Source organism: Barbus barbus, assembly GCF_936440315.1.
Source record: "Barbus barbus genome assembly, chromosome: 2".
Taxonomy (NCBI): Eukaryota; Metazoa; Chordata; class Actinopteri; order Cypriniformes; family Cyprinidae; genus Barbus; species Barbus barbus.
The window spans coordinates 11,044,442-11,065,437 of record NC_136730.1 but is presented as its reverse complement, the minus strand read 5'-3'; the positions used below and the strand labels follow the sequence as shown (position 1 = coordinate 11,065,437).

The following is a 20,996-nucleotide window of genomic DNA, read 5'->3' as shown; positions in this document are numbered from 1 at the left end:
TCTTACCCTCGAAGTAGTTAAATTGATCATGTTTTCATTCTTTTTCCTCATGAGACTAATATTTCAGCCGATACCAGTCCAAGTGTAATGCTTGCCAGGAAAAGTTTGTCTCTTCTTTGGAACAAGCATTCGCTTGTTTTGAAATCAAGAATGGATTGCATGTATAAAGCAGACTAATAAAATATAAAGCAGACTTGTATGCATCTAAAAGTCCCACATTTTGCATCCTGTCTTGAGTTGTTTTTTTTTTTTTTTTTTTTTTTCCCCCAAGTGGTCGACAATTACCGTCAAACATCTCTGTGCCGGTTTCCTCTCCCTGTTAAGTGTTAACCATGTTGTGATGTCATGAGTGGGTGTACTTTGAAATCAGGGCTGGCACAGCTTTAAATTGCTGTCAGTAAAGTTACGCACTTCTTGCTTGGTGCTTAGCCTACTTAATCTGGGTTAGACGCACGTTCATTGCTCAAGTGAGTATCATGTTTTTTTTCTTATCTTGACCTGATTAAAAACAGTGTTTAGGGGGTTAAGTGAGTTGTAGTTTATTACTAAGTTAATATAAATCGCTGTGCATGTTAACTTGCATGTAAACCGTTTTAGTTTAATGTTTTCTGTGAAATGTTTTTTTCTGAAGAATGTATGCATTTATCCTTTTTTGTTTTTGCTAAAGATTTGGGGTTGTGGAAGTGTAGTTTTAATGTTTGTGAAATACTTTGTGAAAATGATGGTCTTGGAAGTTGGAGTATGTAGTCTAATTTTGTTTATGCATGTTTAGTACTTTGATCTTGCTAAATTATTTGGCTCAGTTGTCAAAGCTTTGTAGTAATATTTCGGTGTTCTCATAAACGGTGTTTACTGATTTGTGGTGATCAAAAAAACTGCTGTAAGCTGTTTACTTTAAAGTAAAGCTGAATTAGCGTACTAAACATGTAGTACATTTACAGGATTTATGTAGCCGGAATTCTGTCATTTTATTTATTTTTTTGCTTTCAAATCTGAAACTTAATGCAGGGCGATTTTTCCTTATACATGTATAATTTCAATAAAACATCAAGAATAGGTTAAAACTTGACTTTTAGGTGCATGCATACATATATACTGTTTCATACAGCATATTGAAGTAAGTATATGTGTGAAATCCCATCTGTTTCTTTCCTGATGGTAAATGTCTGGTATAACAGGTAGTTTGTCTGATTCTGGGTTTCAAAGTCCAGTTTAACACATCTGACAGCATTCTTTTGACATTGCTATGGTGATAATGATACTGAGAATCAAAGAGCATGTAAAAAAAAAAAAAAAAAAGCACGTCATTTAAACCAACACAGCAATGAGCACAACATTTGTCATGAGGAATAATAGAAAAATAGCCTGTCCCAAAAGGAAATGCCAGCAGTTTTATTTATTTTTTTATTTTGTATTTTTTTGGCCTTTATCAGAATCAGAATGAGCTTTATTGGCCAAGTATGTTTACACACGAGGAATTTGTTTTAGTGACAGAAGCTCCACAGTGCGACAGAGACCGCAACAGGACAGGACAAAGATAATAAAGAAAATACAAATATCCAAATAGGCAATGTACAAAACAGCAAAAACACAATATATAATATAGACAATTGTGTGTACAGGTCTGATATGTGCAAATTTGAAATGGAAAAAAATTAGAAAGTAAGCAGCTGTGGTGAATAAATAATAGAGTTGTGTTCTGCGTTTTATTGTCAAGTGTTCATGAGATTGATTTGCCTGAGGGAAGAAACTGTGTCTGGTCGTTCTGGTGCACAGAGCTCTGTAACGTCGACCAGACGGTAGCAATTCAAAGAGGGAGTGTGCTGGATGTGAGGGGTCCAGAGTGATTTTACCAGCCCTTTTGCTCACTCTGGATAGGTACAGTTTTGTGAAACAGAATGCAAATCATGTGAGCAAAAGATGGGTTGTTTTATCATATCGTGAGACATATCAATTTCAATTGCCTTTCTTGTTTACACAAATCACTCATTTTGTCCAATGAGGCTGTGTAACAAGCATTTATGTGATTTATGAAAGAGGCCGTTAAGGGTGTGGACCGGTCAACCGGACTCGGGCATGAATCGCTCCACCTATAGTACGTGCATTGAATCATCAGATTATCATCCGCCTAGTTCTGTTGAGGTTATCCAGACTTGTTCAGGACAAGGTTTTTTTTTTTTTTTTTCTTCTATAAGATCAAATAAATTGCAAGCCAACTCATCCCAACAGTCAATGATAGTGGTTTCCAGGGAAAAAAAGTTTATTTTTCTCTAGATAAATGAATGGTTGAAGCCGAGGATAAATTGAATGCGCTGGTTTATCACCAAGTTGAGCCTCAAGTCAACGAGTCTTGCATCAGCGTTTGCTTGGTCATAAGAGAAACGATGGGATGGTTTTACGAAGAGATGACGCTCTGTCATAACTGAACATGGAAGTTGATGATGGTTTCTTTAGAAGTCAACTGTCCTCCCTCCCATTTTCAGTTTACTGGTGGCTTACCAGCAAAGATGATGACTTGGCACATCACTTATGGAAGTTAGAAAGCATGTTTGTTTTTTTTTGTTTTTTTTTTCCCGTTTTCAGAGATTAGACCTTGTAAAATTGTAACTTCAGCTGTTGTTTTGGGCAGTCGAGACTAAGCTGGTATTGTTTGGCTCTGCATGATTTTTAGTAGATGGTTGTACAGTATTAATGTCTTAAGTGGCATCTAAACAAATGTGTGCATTGATGGTGATTTAAATCGCTGGAGGTTGCAGAATATTTGTTGCATTTGTGCTCTGCTACGATATCCAGCTGAATCGGGCAGCAAGTCATGTGAGCGTGTCATGATGCTGCACAGTTGCGTAAATTTGCTGTTGCTCAAGTCATGTCAAACTGTCAACTCCATTTGAAAACAAATGCTTTCTGCAAATCTTTGTCAAGGTGAACACCCTTTATTATTCACAGCTCGTGCATTCTGGATTTTATATTTTTGTCTGACATTTTCAAGTCGTATTTTAGATGTTTTGTGTACGATCCCCAGTAGACATTTACTGACATTTACTTCACCTCATTTTTCCCAAATTCCGTTTTTTTTTTTTTTTTTTTTTTTTTATTATTGTTTTACCATTTTAAATTTTGTAGACTGTTCTATTGCTTAAATTAAAAAGCATTAAACTTACAATATTAAATGGCAATTTATTGAAAGTAAAAAAAATAAATAAATAAAGCCCTATGAAGTTTTTTTTTTTTTTTTTTTTTTTTTTTTTTTCTCATATTCAGTTTGACTCTTTTTTTTTTCCATTTTAATGGTTTCATTAGTAATCAAAAGAATCTCTAATTGATTTTTATAAAAAAAAAATAACCCCCTATTTTTTTTGTATTTACATTTTCCTGCTAAATAAATTCTGGTAAATATTCCTAGTACTATTATTACATTAAGTAGCTTATTACATTAAGTAGCTAACAATTCTTTCACGGTTTCTTCAAGTTAAATCGAACTTTGATGGGTTGCTGTGAAGACCTTTAGGTCTCTGTTTGTATATCTGATAGTTTTACTCAAACGAAATGGTAAATGCTCATGAAGTGACTCACAGCAGTTCTAGAGATTGTTTGTGTTCATGTACTCATTGAGGCGGCAGTGGCTGAAAAGACAGCGAGAGTCACGCGCTTCAATATGTTTGTAGTAAACAAAACCACGCGTCTGCGCTGTTCATTCACACAGAGACGCAGAACATGCAGGAGTCATATTTAAATAGTATTTTTGCAGCTTATTATTCACATACACTAGTCCATATCGTGTTTTGGTTTAAGTGTACTGGCCTACTTTTGATTTAATCATCAAAAACCTGGCAAATCCCTTGACATTTGCGTTATACAGTAAATTCTGTTTTTATGACTGTTCCGCGATTCCGTACGCATTTTCTGCATCACGGAAATCATAGGGTCCTACTTACAGCCTCTTTTACATTTGCGTCAAATAAAATGTGACTAAGGTTCTGTAACTGATTGGAATTGAACCCCTGCATTTAGCTCTCACCAGCAAAATGAATTTTTGTTTGTTTGGGTTTGCTGTTAATTTTTAACCAGTTAGTCAATTCAGCGGTATTAAAACTCATCTGTGATTCATATCCTCAATTGTACCAGCAACTCGGATGACTCATTCTGCAATCTTCCATCTACTTACCTCCCCAGGTGATTCCTGAACCGTTCAGAGTCCATCTCTCTTCTTCGGCTCTGTCGCTACATGTGCCCAGGGAAGCACGGATATAGCAGAGGGCCACTGTGCTGACGGACTTGGTGACATCAGGAACTCCTGCCTTGGTTCCCTCCATTGTATCTGATGGATCTCAGGCTTGCCTCATTGACGCTCGGAACGCTACTTATTCTCGTGACCTCTGGGCCATGGCCATCCGTTGGACAGAAGGTTTACACCAACACGTGGGCCGTCCACATCACAGGGGGAGAGCTGGAGGCCAACCGGATCGCTAGAAAGCATGGCTTTGTAAACCACGGGAAGGTGAGCGTTCTGTTCAGACAAGTAATTCTTGTATGTTTGGAAAGCTCACTTGGGCTGCACGTTCTTCTACATTTCATTCAAAATGAAAGTTGTTGACTGCATGAAATGCCTTTTGTCAGCGTAGACATCCATGAGTAGTGGTTCACCTCAAAAGTAAAAGAAAAAATCAAACAAAATAGTTTCAGGGCCATTAAGTTTGCCTGTGAATTTGCACTGTGATTATTACTTTTTTTTTTTTTTTTAATAGAACAAATATGATCACAATGAATACTTTATAAATGTACAATTTAAATATCAGTTATAGCAGCTTTGTGCTGCTTTTGTTAGCTGTTGTATTAACATGAAAATTTGTTAGCAGTACTGTTAGTAAATATGGTTGTTAGTCCCAAACACGTCCACGTGACTTTGATCTCAAAGTGTGCCGCTGCACAATGAGATTCTAATTATTAAAGATGCAGATTTGTCCTTTTCTTCTCATTTCCCCATTCTCAGGAAATTCATGCATTTTGAACATTTCCTGCATGTTACGTCTGAATGCTCTGGCTCTCTCGAATGGAATGCATAAAACATCTTCCTCGTTCTCCAGTTGTCATTTGATATTCTCAGCTTGTAACAGGCCCTTGACTGTAAACTTGAGCAGAATGAGCCACGACCTCACTTCCTGACCAATGTACGTTTTTTTTAACATGCACAGCCTGTAGATTTTGTTCCGATTAGACAGTTTCACAGCTTCTTTCTTTTGAACACTAATCAGATTTTTCAATCCCCATATGTAATTGAAAGCACATTATATATGTCGATAGCCAATTCATTAGGTTATATGATTAATGTAGATGTAGATTACAGCCCGTCCTTCTAGTAATGGGTTCAGTTTTAAAGACAAACAGCCCAGTGTCCAGATGCTACTGTAAAACCAGGTGATGAATGGATCCCTGCATGCTTTGTAGGGAGCACTGAATATGCTGCGGTTAGTAATTGCAGAAAATGAATGCCTCGGTCTACGCTGGCAAACAGTCCTGTATCTCTTGAGAGATTAACTAATAACGCTGCCATTTTTAGTGTTTGGACACAGTGCGTATGCACGATTTTTAAAATGCAGTCTCTGTGCTCAGGTTCATGGCTTATTCATGACGTCTCATGTCACTGACTGATGGTTTCACAGATGACCAAAGTTCATTACGACAGACATGTTTCTGCTTTTATCATGGGTTAAACTGGCTTTGGTTTTGTAGGACCAGCCAAGTGGTGCATCATGGGATTATTATTATTAAAATGCTTAGCATGTCCATAAATGTTAAAAGTCCCTTGTGCTAGAACGTCATAGCATAGAAGTCTATTTCTGATGGGGGGTTAATTAATAGCCTGCATAACTTCTTGGCACTTTACTAGACCCCTTTAATCCATGTTTAAGAACTAAACACAAATTTCATTTGCATTGTACTTAGGGGTGGGCGATATGGGAAAAATATCATATCACGATTTTTGATAGAAATATCACGATTCACGATTTTTATCACGATTCTTTGTTAGTTTTACTATTTTGGTTTTACAAGTTGCCTGAGCATTACAGCCAAACTAGAAAGACAAAGATGCATGGCAGATATTTAGGCCAAAGTGGGCGAAGATAAAAAATCTGTCATTATTTTATCTTTCTTATTAAAAAATAAGAACAAAGATACACATTACAAATACACATAATATACAAATAAAACAAACAGTGCTTTATTTCCAGGTACAATAGGTGTATTTAGCAGAGCATTCAATGAAATTGAATGAACAAATATAAAAATAAAACACTAGATAGACTGTAGCAACTGTATTAAAGTTTTTCAGTCAAGAATAGTGAGTGATTTTTCTCTTTTGCGTTTTGTTGTTTTGTTAACGTTAAATGAATATTTCCCCCACAAATTAATATTCTGTCATCTGTCTGTCAATTCTGTCATAATGTTGTATTTTTATATCATCATTTACTCAAAAGTTGTTTTAAACCTGAATGAGTTTCTTTCTTCTGCTGAACATAAAGGTGGAAAACCAAACAGTTGCTGGTCCTCAGTGACTTCCATAGGATTTTTCTTTCCTACTATCAAAGTCAATGTGGACCAGCAACTGTTTGGTTTTCCACTGAGTAAATAATGACAGAAATTAAATTTTAGGGTGAACTATCCCTTTAATGACAGTCGACAGCACGTTTGGTGTCCTGTCCCTTTAAGAGCTGCACGCATCTAATATACAGTACAGGCACGCATCCGTTTCTCTCTTAACTATTTACTTTCATTTTAGAGATAACCAACTGAGTCTGTATGTAAACCTTGTGTGTTTTGACAGTATTAGCGCAAAATATAACTTAGTTGAGTAATCAGGCGCTGTTAGACAGGCGTTTTAGTGCGCGTGCTTCAGGTGTATGTGCTCAGAAAAAGCGCACGTCAGACCAGCGCGCGAATTAAACATTTAACCAGCAAGGCTTGTATGCAAATAATGTACTTTTGCGATCGCGAATAAGTGCAGTGTCCTGTCTGAGTAACTCTACTGCTGTATGTCGTGTTGTACAGTATATAGAGACGGAGGCGCCAGAACTGTATTTGACAATGTGCGCGGTAGCGCGATACTACGATATTTCTTAAAAAGCAGATCGTGGAGACATTTTTATCGTCCACGATCAAAAATCGTCATATCGCACACCCCTAATTGTAGTTCTATTTTGCAATTTGATGCTGTGAGCTTTCAAAACTGTTGCTCACAGTCATAAGTATGGGAAGAAACTTGAAGCCACAAGATTCATTTGAGCTTGAAATAAGTGTTTTGTTGGACTGTCGAGCTGCTACGGATCACTGTAATTCACCTGTGATCTTTTGTAATGAGATTGAAGCATGGTTTTTCTCACTGCAGCTCCGCTGTGCAGAAGTCACACCTGGCCGAGCCCCAGACCCACATTGTGTGATGAGACATGCTGACAGCGCTGCTGGCCGAGTTTGTAAAGCGTATGGTTTGGTTACACCAGTGCCGGGGGCTTAACGTTTTTAACATGTCTCATTTGTGTTCCAAGTGGAGGATTTCTTCTACAGACTGAGAAAAGCTTCAGATTTATACAAACAGTGCCTGTTTTTCTTGTGCAATTTCTTGTGTATTTTTCTTTTTTTTTTTTTTTTTTTTTTTTTTTTTTTTTTACACTCCTGTTTTTCTTAGGTGATGTAATGAGAGGCATGAATTAGTCGTTGATGTGCTCTCGAGCGGGGCAACATTTAAGTGAACTTGGAAAGCAAGTTCAAAATTTGTCAATTTCATCTCAAGCAAGATTTAATACTGTTTTTAGTGGTTCCAAAGACAAACCTCTATTAAAAAAGCATTCAACTTTAGGCTTGTTATGCACATGAACTACCTCGAATCATGCGGCTTGAATGAAACGAGAATCTAAAAGACTTGCATTGATGGAAGTCTAAGCCAGCTAGAGCCCAGAATATCATTGTCCGTAGTATTTCATAAAAATACCCAGCAATTTCATTAGATTCTATATTGATGACTTGATGTGCTTTTAACATGCGTTAAACTTCATGCATAAGCTTCACTGTTAATTAAGTAATCTTATTTTTTAAAAAAAGTGTTCTGTTAAGGCCGAAGGAATGGACTGAATTAATAAATGAGGTGACTTGGTTGTTATTGAAGAGAGGCTGCGAGTACGCCGAAGTCTGCAAAAAAAATATGGGTTATAGAGGTGGATGCCTTCAAGTCCTGGACACCTGGACACCATCCAGATACCGCATCTCATTATTTTCCTGCTTGCTTGGTCAGGATTCAGTTTGTTACCTCCCTCTGGGTTTGAAGTTTAGGCAGCCGTTGTGACTCGATGGTTTCACAGTGAAGTCTTTAGGACTGCATGAGACAGATCCATCTGTTCCATCGTAGTTCTCTTTGCTTTCATTCCCTTATCATAATTCACAGAAGCTGCAGGGCCACGTCGTCATGGTGGAGCGCTTGTTTGTTGTTTTTACATTTAATGCAGTATATTTTATATGGCAACTATCCCATAGTCCTTTTTTTCATTTATTTGATTTATTATTTTGATGGAAAACAAGAGCTTGGATTACCAGAAATGAATCCGTTTGAAGCATTTTACAGCTGTGAAACCAGATGTTTACTTGCAGGTGTTTTGTGCTGAAGTCGAGGGAAAGCAGGATCCTGAGCTGCAGCTGATGTTTTATGGCACGTAATTGTGCCAGGACTACACAGCAGTATATTTGCTCTGAGGCACGAGTTGAATTATGGGGGCTTGTGATATCATGATAATGAGCCACCGTAGTCGACTGACACAAAGTGTAAAGGAGTTACTTTGTTTTAAAGGTTAGAAATGCAGTTTAAAAATATTAGTAATATTAGGTTTAAGATGATGTCTGACTAAAGAAAGCATGTATGGAATGAAATGCTAGTCAGAAATGCATTTAGTGCCTTGCCTAATAAACCTATATCCTGCTATGCTTATAAATTAAAGTCCAACGCCACATTCATTAATTCATGCGGTCCTGCTGTTTGCTTTTTTCTGTGTTCTTTTTTTCCATGACCAAGAGACTCGTTTAGCAGTTCCTGTTACAAAGGAAGTGTTGCTTTTCTACAAGAGGACAGTTAATATTAGAGCTTCTAGCCTTTTGTCAAGCACATAGGCTAACATCAGAGAACTTTTGAGTTTCATCAGTTGTTTCCTGATGAGCAACCGTCAGAAAGGCTACAAGCATCGTTCCTGGCTCAGATATTCTGCTGTGAGATTTTAACTTTTGATGAGCTTGAACTCTGTTCTATTGGAATTAATAATCAAAGCTTTACAAGTAGGATTTGAAATGAGAATGACTGTGTAGGAGTTTTAATATTGGTTCAGCATATTACCATTCTTACATCAGCATCTCAGTTTAACCTTATGCTTCATTCACACATTATTTTATTCACTGAAGGTGTCGTAGTGGTCGCTGCTGTTGCTGGATGCCCCCAAATTTATTGGTGGGCTATCTTAGTGTTCCTAGCTTTTAAAAATCACAAATTTGATGTATTAAATAACTAGAGCTGGGCGGTATGAGCAAAATTTTATATCACTATTTTTCAAAATTATACCAGTTTCACGGTATATGATGGTATTTTTTTTCATGCATGACTGGGTGTTAACCACATTTTCTACTGACAGAGAGGAAAAACTGCAGTAGATTGACTTAGAATACCCTATTTTACTGTCATGAGTGAATATTGTAGAAAAAATCCACACTAAATAAGTGATTAAATACGACCCATTAATAGTCACTCTCATTTATAATTGCGACATCGTCTGATAAAATCAACATGCATCTAATGTTACACTAAAGAGCGGCTATGTGGTGGTTTTGGCTATATTTCTTTTTTGTCTCATGCAGCGCACTGCCTGTGTCCGAGTAACAAACAAAAACAACAAAGAAAGTGCAGAATATTAACAGACAAACTATTCTCATATTTATAATCCCAAACTGTCAGTAAGTGACAGGTGCTTGGAAATGCTGTTGTGAAAGTGAAGTGACATACGGCCAAGTATGGTGACCCATACTCCGTATTTGTGCTCTGCATTTAACCCATCCAACGTACACACACACACAGCAGTGAACACACACACACACCGTGAATACACACCCAGAGCAGTGGGCAGCCATTTATGCTGCGGCGCCCGGGGAGCAGTTGGGGGTTCAGTGCCTTGCTCAAGGGCACCTCAGTCGTGGTATTGAGGGTGGAGAGAGCGCTGGACATTCACTCCCCCCACCTACAATCCCTGCCGGCCCGAGACTCAAACCCGCAACCTTTGGATTACGAGTCCGACTCTCTAACCATTAGGCCACGACTTCCCCCTTGTACTCATTTTGTACTCATTTTGTACTCATTTACTGAGTCTGCTGCGGTGCAGCCAGCTGAATGCACTGCTTCTCTACCGCTCACTGCACAGAATAGACGCAGAGAGAGGCGACACTGCGCCGGGAGAGTCAGAACTCGCACTCGCGGGGCTGCTCTGGCGACATCTTCCAACTGAACCATAAGGTTTATCTAAAGTCGCTAGGTTTGTCAGTTTGTATATTCTATGGAAAAAAGCCGCTAAAAGGGTCTGAAAGTTGCTAAATATAGTGCTAAAGTCGTGCTCATGTGAGACGCGGGAGCTGATGGCAGCACGCAGTGGACATTGTGGATGAGTTCTTCTGTGTCATCACATTCTACTAGTTGTACAGCTTCAGTTTCAGAACTTTCACGCTTAGTAACACATACAGCTGTTCCCTCACTACAGTGCAACAGTGAAAAGAGACCCCTCTCTAACAGTGTCGCGTTCCGAACGTTATTTAAATAACTCTGGTATTGCGGGATTTTAAAAATTCATATCATAAGAAAAATAAACACCGGTATTCGGTATGAACCGGTGTACCGCACAGCACTATAAATAACTATAATAAACACTTTTTTTTTTTTTTTAGAAATTTGTAGATGTTATAAAGCAAAAGAATTGTAAAAATTCAGAATCTTTTAGAGTTTTAATTTTTCATAACCCTTTTGAACAATATAACCCCTTTTTTGTTTTTTTTAAATGCATCTTAGCTATAGCTTCAGACATTTAGATAAAAGACTTGTTTTTACTATATTAATTGCTGCTTTATTCATTCAGAATCAGATACGCAAGTTAATGTTATTTGTGTTTTACTTTTCATATTATTACAAGTAGGCTTTAACACCCCATAAATTAATGAAGGACTTCACCGGACCGGGGGAGGTTATTGCTGCTGTACACACTGGTTCACTCTATCGCACCGGACGCGTCATTCTGTACTTTCATTCTCAAATGACATGCAGCAATCCAAAACAGTGAATCTAATCCCCATTCAGGCAAAAGTTTGCTTCAAGACTGACCACATTGCCGATCTTCTCGATAGCACACCTTGAGCACATGCGAGTTATTCGTCTTATCAGCATACTTTTTTTTTTTTTTTTTTTTTTTTTTTTTTTTTTTTTTTTAAATCGAGCTGATGTTTACATTTAAGCTTTTTTTTGGCTGGTAAATGCATGACCTTGTGGACAAGATGAACAATTATCAGTGCACTTTTTCTGTTTTTTTTTTTTTTTTTTTTTTTTCCTCTATTTTTTTTTCCTGCTAAAGTATCTTGGTAAACTCGCTGCTCACTTGCAAGGTTAAACTTTGCATAGTTAATTTTGTACATTACTTCCCTATACACTACACTGTGTACTTACCAGGCTTGACATAATCAAGCTACAAGAGATGTTTATGTCTGTTTGCAGTGTTTTCACTTTCAGTTTGGGAAATTAGTTGTCACCAAATTGTCATGTCTGAGTAGATGTTTAAACTATATTCTGTTTTATTAACTTTCACTTGACAGCTTTAATATAATGCTGATTTTATCTTTGTAATATCTTAATGTTTGCTTTAACCTTATTTCTGTACCTACAGCATGGGGGTAAAATAACCTTTGAATCCAGATTCAAAATAACCCATTACCTTGTTTACCTTCCTAGAAGCAATATCTGCTTTATGAGGAAAGGATTGCGGAACATCAAAAACAAAGCTTGTCTTGTGTCCTCAAACAACCATAATACTATTTTGCAAAAGAATGTTTACGTGACCGCTCAATGATTTATGGCTTTTGATGGGTTCCCATGCCTCTCTTTGAAACTGGGGATCGTGAGTCAGAAAACAGTGCCACATTCATGGGAACCACAAACATGTATCAAGCTTGCCATTTTTTTCCCCAGTAGTTGTCACAGTGTGCGCCTGTGGCTCATGCATCTTCTTTAACCCCTTTTAGCCGGTCGAATTCCTTTCGCTCCCTCAAAAATGTTGCAATGGAAGATAATATGAAAGCTTAAGGCTAAAAATGACCCAGAAGGAAAGAGGAAGGGAAAAAAGCACATAATTGGCCTCCGGAGAGTTTCAGCTGTTGTAAATGGCTCGTCGTAGTCCAGACTGACCCTCTTCATTGAGGTGCTAGGTACTTCCTTTCCCATTCTCCATTTTATATAAGCCATTTATGAAGTGACATGTTTTATTCATGGAAACTAGACTTCTTTTTGTTTTAAAAAATGGATTTGCATTTTCTCAGAAAAAAACATTATCTTTTTCATCACATCGGTTCAAAGAGGTGTTCTTGCAAGATAAATATTGCATCACAGTTTTGCAACTCAGCTTGTTGGCGCAAGCATGTTTTTAACTGTCAATTTGCCTTCTCCGCAAATCCCAGCACAAAAGATGAACCTTACAGCCAGGGTGTTCATTGCTTTGATTGGAATCTTTTTGTATTTCAAGTATAGTGCAGTGTATTGTACCTTTCCATCGATTCAGAAGACTTAATCAGCTGCATTGTCTTATTCCTGTGCTTGCCCTGTGATCTCCTTGTAGACAATTACAGCACGGTTGGATATTTCTAGTGAAAGCTAATGAGCTATGAACATGGACTTGTCTTTTGTGATTATAGGGAAAGTGAGATTTGAGAGTGAGGATACTGCAAAAGCCTCAGGGAGGGCTGTCTTCCAGAGAACCGCAAGCATCATCATTACTGTGTCTTTCTCAAGACCACAGTACAAGATCTTAAACTCCCTGGGTCAATAGACATTGATTGACATATCGATCTACATGCATGTGACTAGTTGTATTCATTTGTGCTTGTAGACCACAACCAATCCCTCTTCGTCATCTGTTTTACTCTTTATTTTGAATTTGCATTAAGAATGAGTGGCTTTATTTGTTTTGAAAACTGAAAAAATTGTTCTTGAATGATTATCCATTGCTAATGTGGTTTGATAGTTTAATCTTATTTAATTGCATAAATAAGCTTATTTAAATGAAAGTTTACAAGTTTTGCCTTGTGAGTGGTAAAACACACAATGAAAGAGAGACCACAACATCATGGTTAGCAAGTATCTAGGAGTGCTGTAGTTACCATTCAGAACACCATAGAAACGACTCAAAACACCTTAGCATATACTGAGAAAGTTGTCAGGTTTGCCAACCCCGACACTTCTTGGCCATTGAAATGTAGCCGTTTCTGGCAATGCTTTGATCATACGATGTTATTCCAAGCAAGCAATCGTGTGCCGTTCCCCATCCTGACATCAGCTGCTTGAATCATATGGCAGTGTGGAAAGTAGTCTACTTTGAAGTGCTTCTAGTGCAACCTGAAGCAGCCTTAAAGCCAGAATGCTCTTTGTAATAAAGATCCCACCTCTTAAAGTTTGGAGTTGGTGTTTGTTTGAAAGCCAGTTACAATTCCAGACGGTCTAAAACGCCGGTTTGTTTCATAATTTAATGACGTTATTCAAAAAGTTGTTGAATTTATGTTCTTGAGCAGCCTTGGGTGGTGTTTTTCTGTGTGGAAGGCTTTCTTACATCTGTTGACATCTTTTCACACATGTAAGCCCAAACCTCCTGCCAGACAGTTACAGAGTTAACAAGTCATTTGCCATGTGTCTGCTGCAACTCCAGTAATTAATACAGTTCCCCTGAGCTAACAAAGGACTAGAGCGCCATTTTAGTATTTTGTTAGCATTTGTTTTTATTAAAGAACCCATACATTTTTACTTTTGTTCTTTTCTGTGGACACACTTTTTCTGTTGAAACAACAGGTTTGTGTTTACAAAAAGACTTGATCGTTTTTTTTTTTATATTTTTTTTTTTATTATTTTTTAAAATACATTTTCAAAAATCTTAAATGTCATGCTTCCTTGCTGAATAAAAGTCACAGTAAAGACTTTAAATTTGTAACAAAGATTTGTAAAAATAAGTGCTGTTCATTTGAGTTTTCTATCCATTAATTAATCCTTAATGTAGTATGGTTTCCACAAAAATATCAAGCAGCACAACTATTTTCAACATTAATAATAATCAGAAATGTTACTTGAGCAGCAAATCAGCATATTAGTATGATTTCTGAAGGGTCACGTGACACTCAAGACTGGAGTAATGATGCTTTTACTCCAGACAAACTTTGAACATTAGTGTGTGTGTGTATATAATAATAATAATATTTTTTTTATATATATATATATATATATATATATATATATATATATATATATATATATATATATATATATATAAAAATATTGTTTGCTTAAGTTTCATCTTTTTTACATACAAGCTAATGATTTTTTTTTTATGGTTTAATGTGAACTTTGATCGATGCAGTCTGTGAAAGAAATCATTTAAGTTTGTCCTGGTTTTTCAAAATGATTTCATAAGTAAACCACTTAACTCCATTTGTTGCCATTTAGGGTTTACTTTAGAGATTGGAAGGCCTTGATTAACTTTTTTTTTTTTTTTTTTTTTTTTTTTTGTGAATATTTAATAAGAATATTTTATTTTGGTGAATATTTTATAAGACATTTTTTATAAATGTGCACTTAAGTTGAAAAAAAAAAGGTAGTTTCTTTGGGGGACTTTATTTACTTTTTTTTTTTTTTCTTTTTTTTTTTTTTCTTCAAACACCACTCCTAATTTCAGTATTTAACACATTATTGGATTCATTTGAATGTTTGAACACACCAGATTTATGCTGTTAAACTTGTCAAACATTACAAAGTTTATTTATACAAATGCAAGACTTTCTTGTAACAATTTAATGACCACATTAGTTGAAACCTAAGCCATTGTTTTGGAGTCGGGTATAGAGTTGTTGTTCTCACCCAGTAGGAACGGATCAGAGAAAAGGATCAGATTTAGCAGTTAAGTGGAAAATAATGTTCTGATTTGTCCAGTGTGTCAAAACTGAACAGTGATAGCCCTGAGAAACTTGGATATGCCTCTAACTTGAGGTTGCTGACGACAGCAGCGTAATGATACAACCGTCTGGGGTTTGGTCTGGTCTTTAACCACACCTCCACACAAAACATCTCCTTCAGTTTCAGAGAAATTACAGCCCTGTTATAATAAACCTTTGTTGCAAGCCTGCAGCCAGTGCAAACACCCTCATGTGACGGTGACTGTAGCAGAATATCATTGTCCCTTTGCTTTGTTGCTGCTTCAGCAGCTGTCCGGACTTCCCAGAAAAAACCCAAGTTGAGCAGAGTGAAAGATGGACTCGTGAAATGGAGTCTGAACCTAAAGCAGAGCCCATAACCAAAGCCCGATGTGTTTAAGGTGTGAGCTTAATGTACTTTTCATCAAGCACAGTCACTGCCACCCACTCCAGCTCCGTTTCTCCACAAACCATTTAATTAAGCCGTGGCGTAGTTGGACATGGTCGGAAGAAGTGAGATTTCATTAGATTGTCTGCATTTTTTTTTTTCCTTTTTTCACCAAGGCGGTTGGTCAATTTGTCAAGGCCAAGCTTGCGTGCACGCCATGCCCCTTGGCCTGTCACTGAGATAAATAATCTGTGAATGGAAAGGAATTGCTTAAAACGAACAAGCCCTTGGGAACATTGGCAAAGCACTAGGCTCAGCGCGATGTCGAGACAATGATTAATTTTTAACTATCAATTATTGTCTATAGAATTTAGCAATAGCTTGGAGGATATAGTGTTTGGGGAATGGATGTTTATCTAGAAGAAAAATAGTGAATGTGATCTTAATCTTTGCAAAAAGTTGCCTATTTAAATGTTTTTGCTTAAAGGTCTCTACAGCCAACTGAATAGTTCCCGCACTTGTGTTAACGACAGGAAGACTGTTTTAAAGAGTAGACAGATCTAGCATTATTTGTATCCTTCATAGAGAAGACAATACTAGAAAGTATATTTAGGCACCTCACAATAGGATTCGGAGAATCACAATCTGATTCTAAAACAATTATTAATCTACATTTTTATTATTGATTACCAACTTTATTTGTGCATTTTATTAAGTTGCTTTTAAGTACTTTTATAAAATAATTACAAATGAATAATAAATCAAAACAATTATCAAATTCATACTGCATTACAAACTGCATAAATGATCCCTTTGTAGAGCATTTGAAAGGGAAAGTACTGAAATACTGGCGGGTGAAACCGTATATTGTCAAGGGCACATTTTTCAGAGTGCATATCCTGTACAATGAAACCTGTGATTTCCGTTCACATTTATACATTTAGCTGACGCTTTCATCCAAAACGACTTACAAAAGAGGAACAAAAGCAGTTTGTCAAGGAGGATGATTTGCCCTTGTGTTTTGCTTCAACTGTGAAACCTTATGCAAGATTGTGTACTTGTTTTATTTTGAGTGTGTGTGTGTTTGTTTATACGGCTGTGAATATGCAAAAAAAAAAAAACTAAGCTCCGAATTGTTGAAGAGAATCGCAATGCAAAAATTTCCTCCCAACCTTAATTTTAGAATGTTACAAATAGCTTAGCAAAATGCAGTTAATTTAGATTCACTTGAGTGACGCTATCTAGTTCCTTGCTATCGGCAAGGGTTTGGTACATCGAAGTATTTCCTAACATTTGCCCTGTTATTTCCACTCTAAAGACATTCAGGTGCAAGCATCTGCAAGCCCAGGTGTGTGTTTGTGTACTTTTGTGGCTTTTAAGCGGTTATGATTTCGTAATGAAGTCTCTTGCAATAAAAGCAATTTAGTGTTGCTGTGGGCCATCTAGCTGGTAATCAAACTGGGAGAATATCCAGTAGAATGTGAGACGGTCTGCATTTATAAGGAGATTAGATGTCATAATGATTTTAATTGACGCTTGTGTGGTTTAAAGCATGCAAAAGTGCTTGTGCAAGGTCGGTTCCCCAAGTTACTCCTCTTAAACCTTACCGGGCTAATACCGTAACATTTAATTTGAATCAAAGTGCTGCGCTCAAATTTTGATGTTCTCGTATGATTAAATCGATCCTGCTTGGTTTCGGAACTGCAGTTTTGGTTTGCCGAAATTACAGCAAATTTGAATTGCATATTAGCCCACTGACATTGGGCATTGCTTAAAGACCTGTTCGTATGAGATTGTTTTTGAAGAGAGGTCCCTGAAGAACAGGTGACCTCTGCGGAACGAACTCAATTAACAAAAATTTGCATTTACAAGCGCACACAATGCGTACCCAAAATTCGTCATTACACAGTGCTTGGATGTTTTGGACTATGTTCTGATTTATATTCCTTCTGTTTTAAGGTCATATGCTAATTTATATATTGTTTAACTAAAGAGGCAAAGTTTATGAATCACGATTGCATTTTTTACTTAAGTTTGAAGTAATTAAGAACTCATTTTACAAGAAAAACCATTTAAGCTTTTATTTGCATATTCCTTTTTTTTTTTTTTTTTTTTTTTTTTTTTTTTTTAATATATCAATATCTTTAGTGGTGTTTTTAAAAGCAAAAAATTCAAAAATGCCCTGCTGCTCTTTTGCAATCTCAAAGTTCTTCCAGATGATTTTCATATCCACATGAATGGTAATGATACTTGATGAATAGTCATGAGCGTTCTTATAAAATACTACAGTTAACTTAGTGATCTCATTGAGAATGCAGTATAATTCAGAAGCAAATGTTCTGTATAAGTGCACCAGTTTTTAAAGAATTTTAACCTTAATGGCCTACGAGGTCAGTTTCTTAATTAAAACCCTTACTTCAATATTCACAGATTTCATTCAAATAAAAAGTGTAATATCCATTGGCAAGGCTTTAGGTAAACCTTGGAACTGATGCTAGTATAAATGAGCCCAACTGTTGAGATGCACCGTGAGTTAACTTATATAATCACTGACGAATTCTACAGTACTTTCAGTTTGGTTTCCTTATTCTTCAAACTGCATGTAAAATCAGTCAATACAGTTACTTTTTTACTGAGATAGGCCTATATCCTCTTCAGTGGTTGCAGTTAAGCAAATCCTCTTAATAACCTTGAAATCAAGGCCACTGGCTAAGCTGATAAAGGTTGGCAAGTTTTTAATTTTGGTTGTAATAGTTTTGTAAGTACACAAAACAAATTGAAATGAATGTACTGTGCTGCAGCACAGTTGTCTAACATTGCCCACTCTGAGATGGTCTGGATTGTTTGCCAGTGCACTTGAATTAATAGGCAATTTTTGTTTGCATTAGCCGGGGAGTGACAATACTAAGTAAGGGCTGCAAAAACAAATCATGTTTGGTCTGCTAAAATAATGAGGTCTATAAAAACGCATTGTTTTTTTTGAGTGTGTGGTTTAATTTGTTTTGTAGTGCAGAGCGGTCTGAAATGCAAACACAAATCTTTAATTCTAATGGAGGGAGACTGACCAGAGGAGATAACAAACTCCGGTGGATGGGAGTAGGAGTTCCTGGGTGTACAGTCTTTGGATGCCTGCAGCAGATATGGAAGTAATGAATCCTATTAATAGTAATTGAATATTGACAGTCCGCAGTGCTCTTCCATTCATTGAGCCTAGCGTTGAGGTGGCAAAAAGCACATTTCATTCTTTTAAAGTTGCTTACTAATGAAAAGGATGGACAGTAATTGTATGTAGTCAGGAAGTGGTTTGATATCAACAATAAGTTGTTCCTTCATCTCAATTCATTTTCTCTTTTTTTCCTGCAGTTCATTTTGCCGTCCATTCTGTTTTCAATATGGAGTCGTAATTCGCTGTATGGTCCAGCTAATTAAGAGAATTGTTTTTCTTGGCCAATTTGCTTTTTCATTTGAGATTATAATTTGGCTTCTCGATACAAAATTAAATTTTATTTCAAACGGTGCACAAACTTAGTTAAACCAAGTTAAAGTTGGAGAAATAATTTAAGATAAATAATTATCTATCTTATCAAGAAAATACCATTTTAATGATATTACCAATATATGACCATTGTGTAATGAAACAATTTGTGCCCAGGTGAGCAAACATTTAATTATTTCCATAATTTATATAGCTATTTGCTATTTTTAATTTGTATTGCATATTATATAGATATCACATCAGCCGTTTGATAACACTGTGTCGATTGACCGTTAGCGTTATGGACACCTGAGTGTAATTCTTTCCTGAATGGGGTGCATATTCCTAGAAGTTAGCTATTAATGTCTATCCTTGTAAACTCTATCTCTCTATATATATATATATTTTGGCTGTTTCTAACTCCATGTTGGGGAAAATGATTCCAGCAGCTTTGGCTTGGCTTGCCTTGCCACTCCTTGGTTTTGGAGTTTTGAATTCCTTCTTGGAGATCTCTATTTATGTCCAGAGTACTGATATTGTGCTTGGAACAAATTGCTACCCGCTGTTTGTTTTCGAAGACCAGGCTGGGTCTGAGGCTCGCTCTCCAGACGTATTAATCTTTCGCTACAGCAGGAATGATCAACAGAAACCATTGATTAACAGCACAGTATGGAGTCGTGCAACATGGACCAGCCACCTGCAGGACATTTATCTATTTGTCTCGGCAAAAACCTCTGATAACGCTAGCCTCATTGATAACACCAGCGAGGGCAACATTGCCTTTTTCTGGATTGCGAGTCCTTGTCACCGTATGGTGGATCTACCCATTTTCTGCTTGTCAAATCAATCATCTTGCCCTATGCTCACTGGCTCTGTCTGAGGGAGTCAAAATGACCAAAATGCAAATGCTTGCCTTTTCTTGTTTTTAGTGTCTTGTGCAATTTGAATCACTGTTTTAGGTAAAAAATAATTTGGTGCATAATAATAGTTATTTTAATCCTATATCTTGAGACCCTCATGTTGCATTTCATCATTTGTATCCCATCTCTATCCGTGTCCTTTGTGAACACCCCTAATTCTCTCCAAAAGTTTGAGCACTGTTGGTGTCCCAACTCTGATACTTCTAAACCATCTCATTTTAAATGTGTAAAATAAGGAGGATATTTACGTCCATTCCTATTCAGGCTTATGCAGTACTGCTCCTTATGTTTTTCTGTGTTAGTTCCTCAGGGACTTCAGTAACCTTGAAATAAGGTTAAAGCTTCTGTACCTGCTGAATAAGAAGCCAGTTGAATGGTTAGCATCACGAGTATTTCTCACCATTCAGAAAATTAAAATTCAGTCATTACCCTCATGTCATTCTAAACCTGTTTCACATTCTTATGTGGAACACAAGAAGATTTTTCAAAAAATGTCATTGTTTTTTCCACCCTCATATAATAACCAAAGGACCCCAATGATTTTCATGGGCAAAAATAATTGGAACAGTTCTTAAAGGGGTTATCGGATGCCCATTTTCCACAAGTTGATATGGTTCTTTAGGGTCTTAATGAAAAGTCTATAACATACTTTGGCTAAAATTTCTCAGTGGTAGTGTAAACGACACCCTTTTTACTGCTCTGCACGCAACATGCCATTTTAGTGCATGTTCTCTTTTCCGTGGGTTGACGAGCCGTTCTCATGAGACCGTTTACTTTAGCAGTGGAACTTGCTAACTAGCACATTATTAGGAAAGGTGATTTGCAAAGATTCATAAAAGAACCTTATACTCAGTTCTTCTGTATGCGAGGCAGGATCACAAATGATTCGCACGAACAAACGTATTTAGGTATATCGGGGGCCCATTCCCTTCAAAAAAGTAGTCCTAGGATGTCGGGAGTAAATGATGAGTGCTATGTTCATTATTAC

The 20,996-nt window shown here is 36.8% G+C and overlaps 1 protein-coding gene across 2 annotated transcripts in view; it reads left to right on the top strand.

Annotated features, from left to right (window-relative positions):
* Positions 1–20,996, top strand: part of LOC306882429 (furin-1-like) — a 106,469-nt gene that overhangs the window by 1,361 nt on the left and 84,112 nt on the right. Inside the window, exons 1-2 of one of the 2 annotated variants that reach the window (XM_079437038.1) lie at positions 406–467; positions 4,174–4,498. In XM_079437038.1, the coding sequence (XP_079293164.1) occupies positions 4,322–4,498 (177 nt within the window). In that variant the 5' untranslated portion in view covers positions 406–467; positions 4,174–4,321. Of the gene's footprint in view, positions 1–405; positions 468–4,173; positions 4,499–20,996 lie in introns of those variants that run through there. The other variant, XM_079437037.1, reaches the window with a different exon arrangement.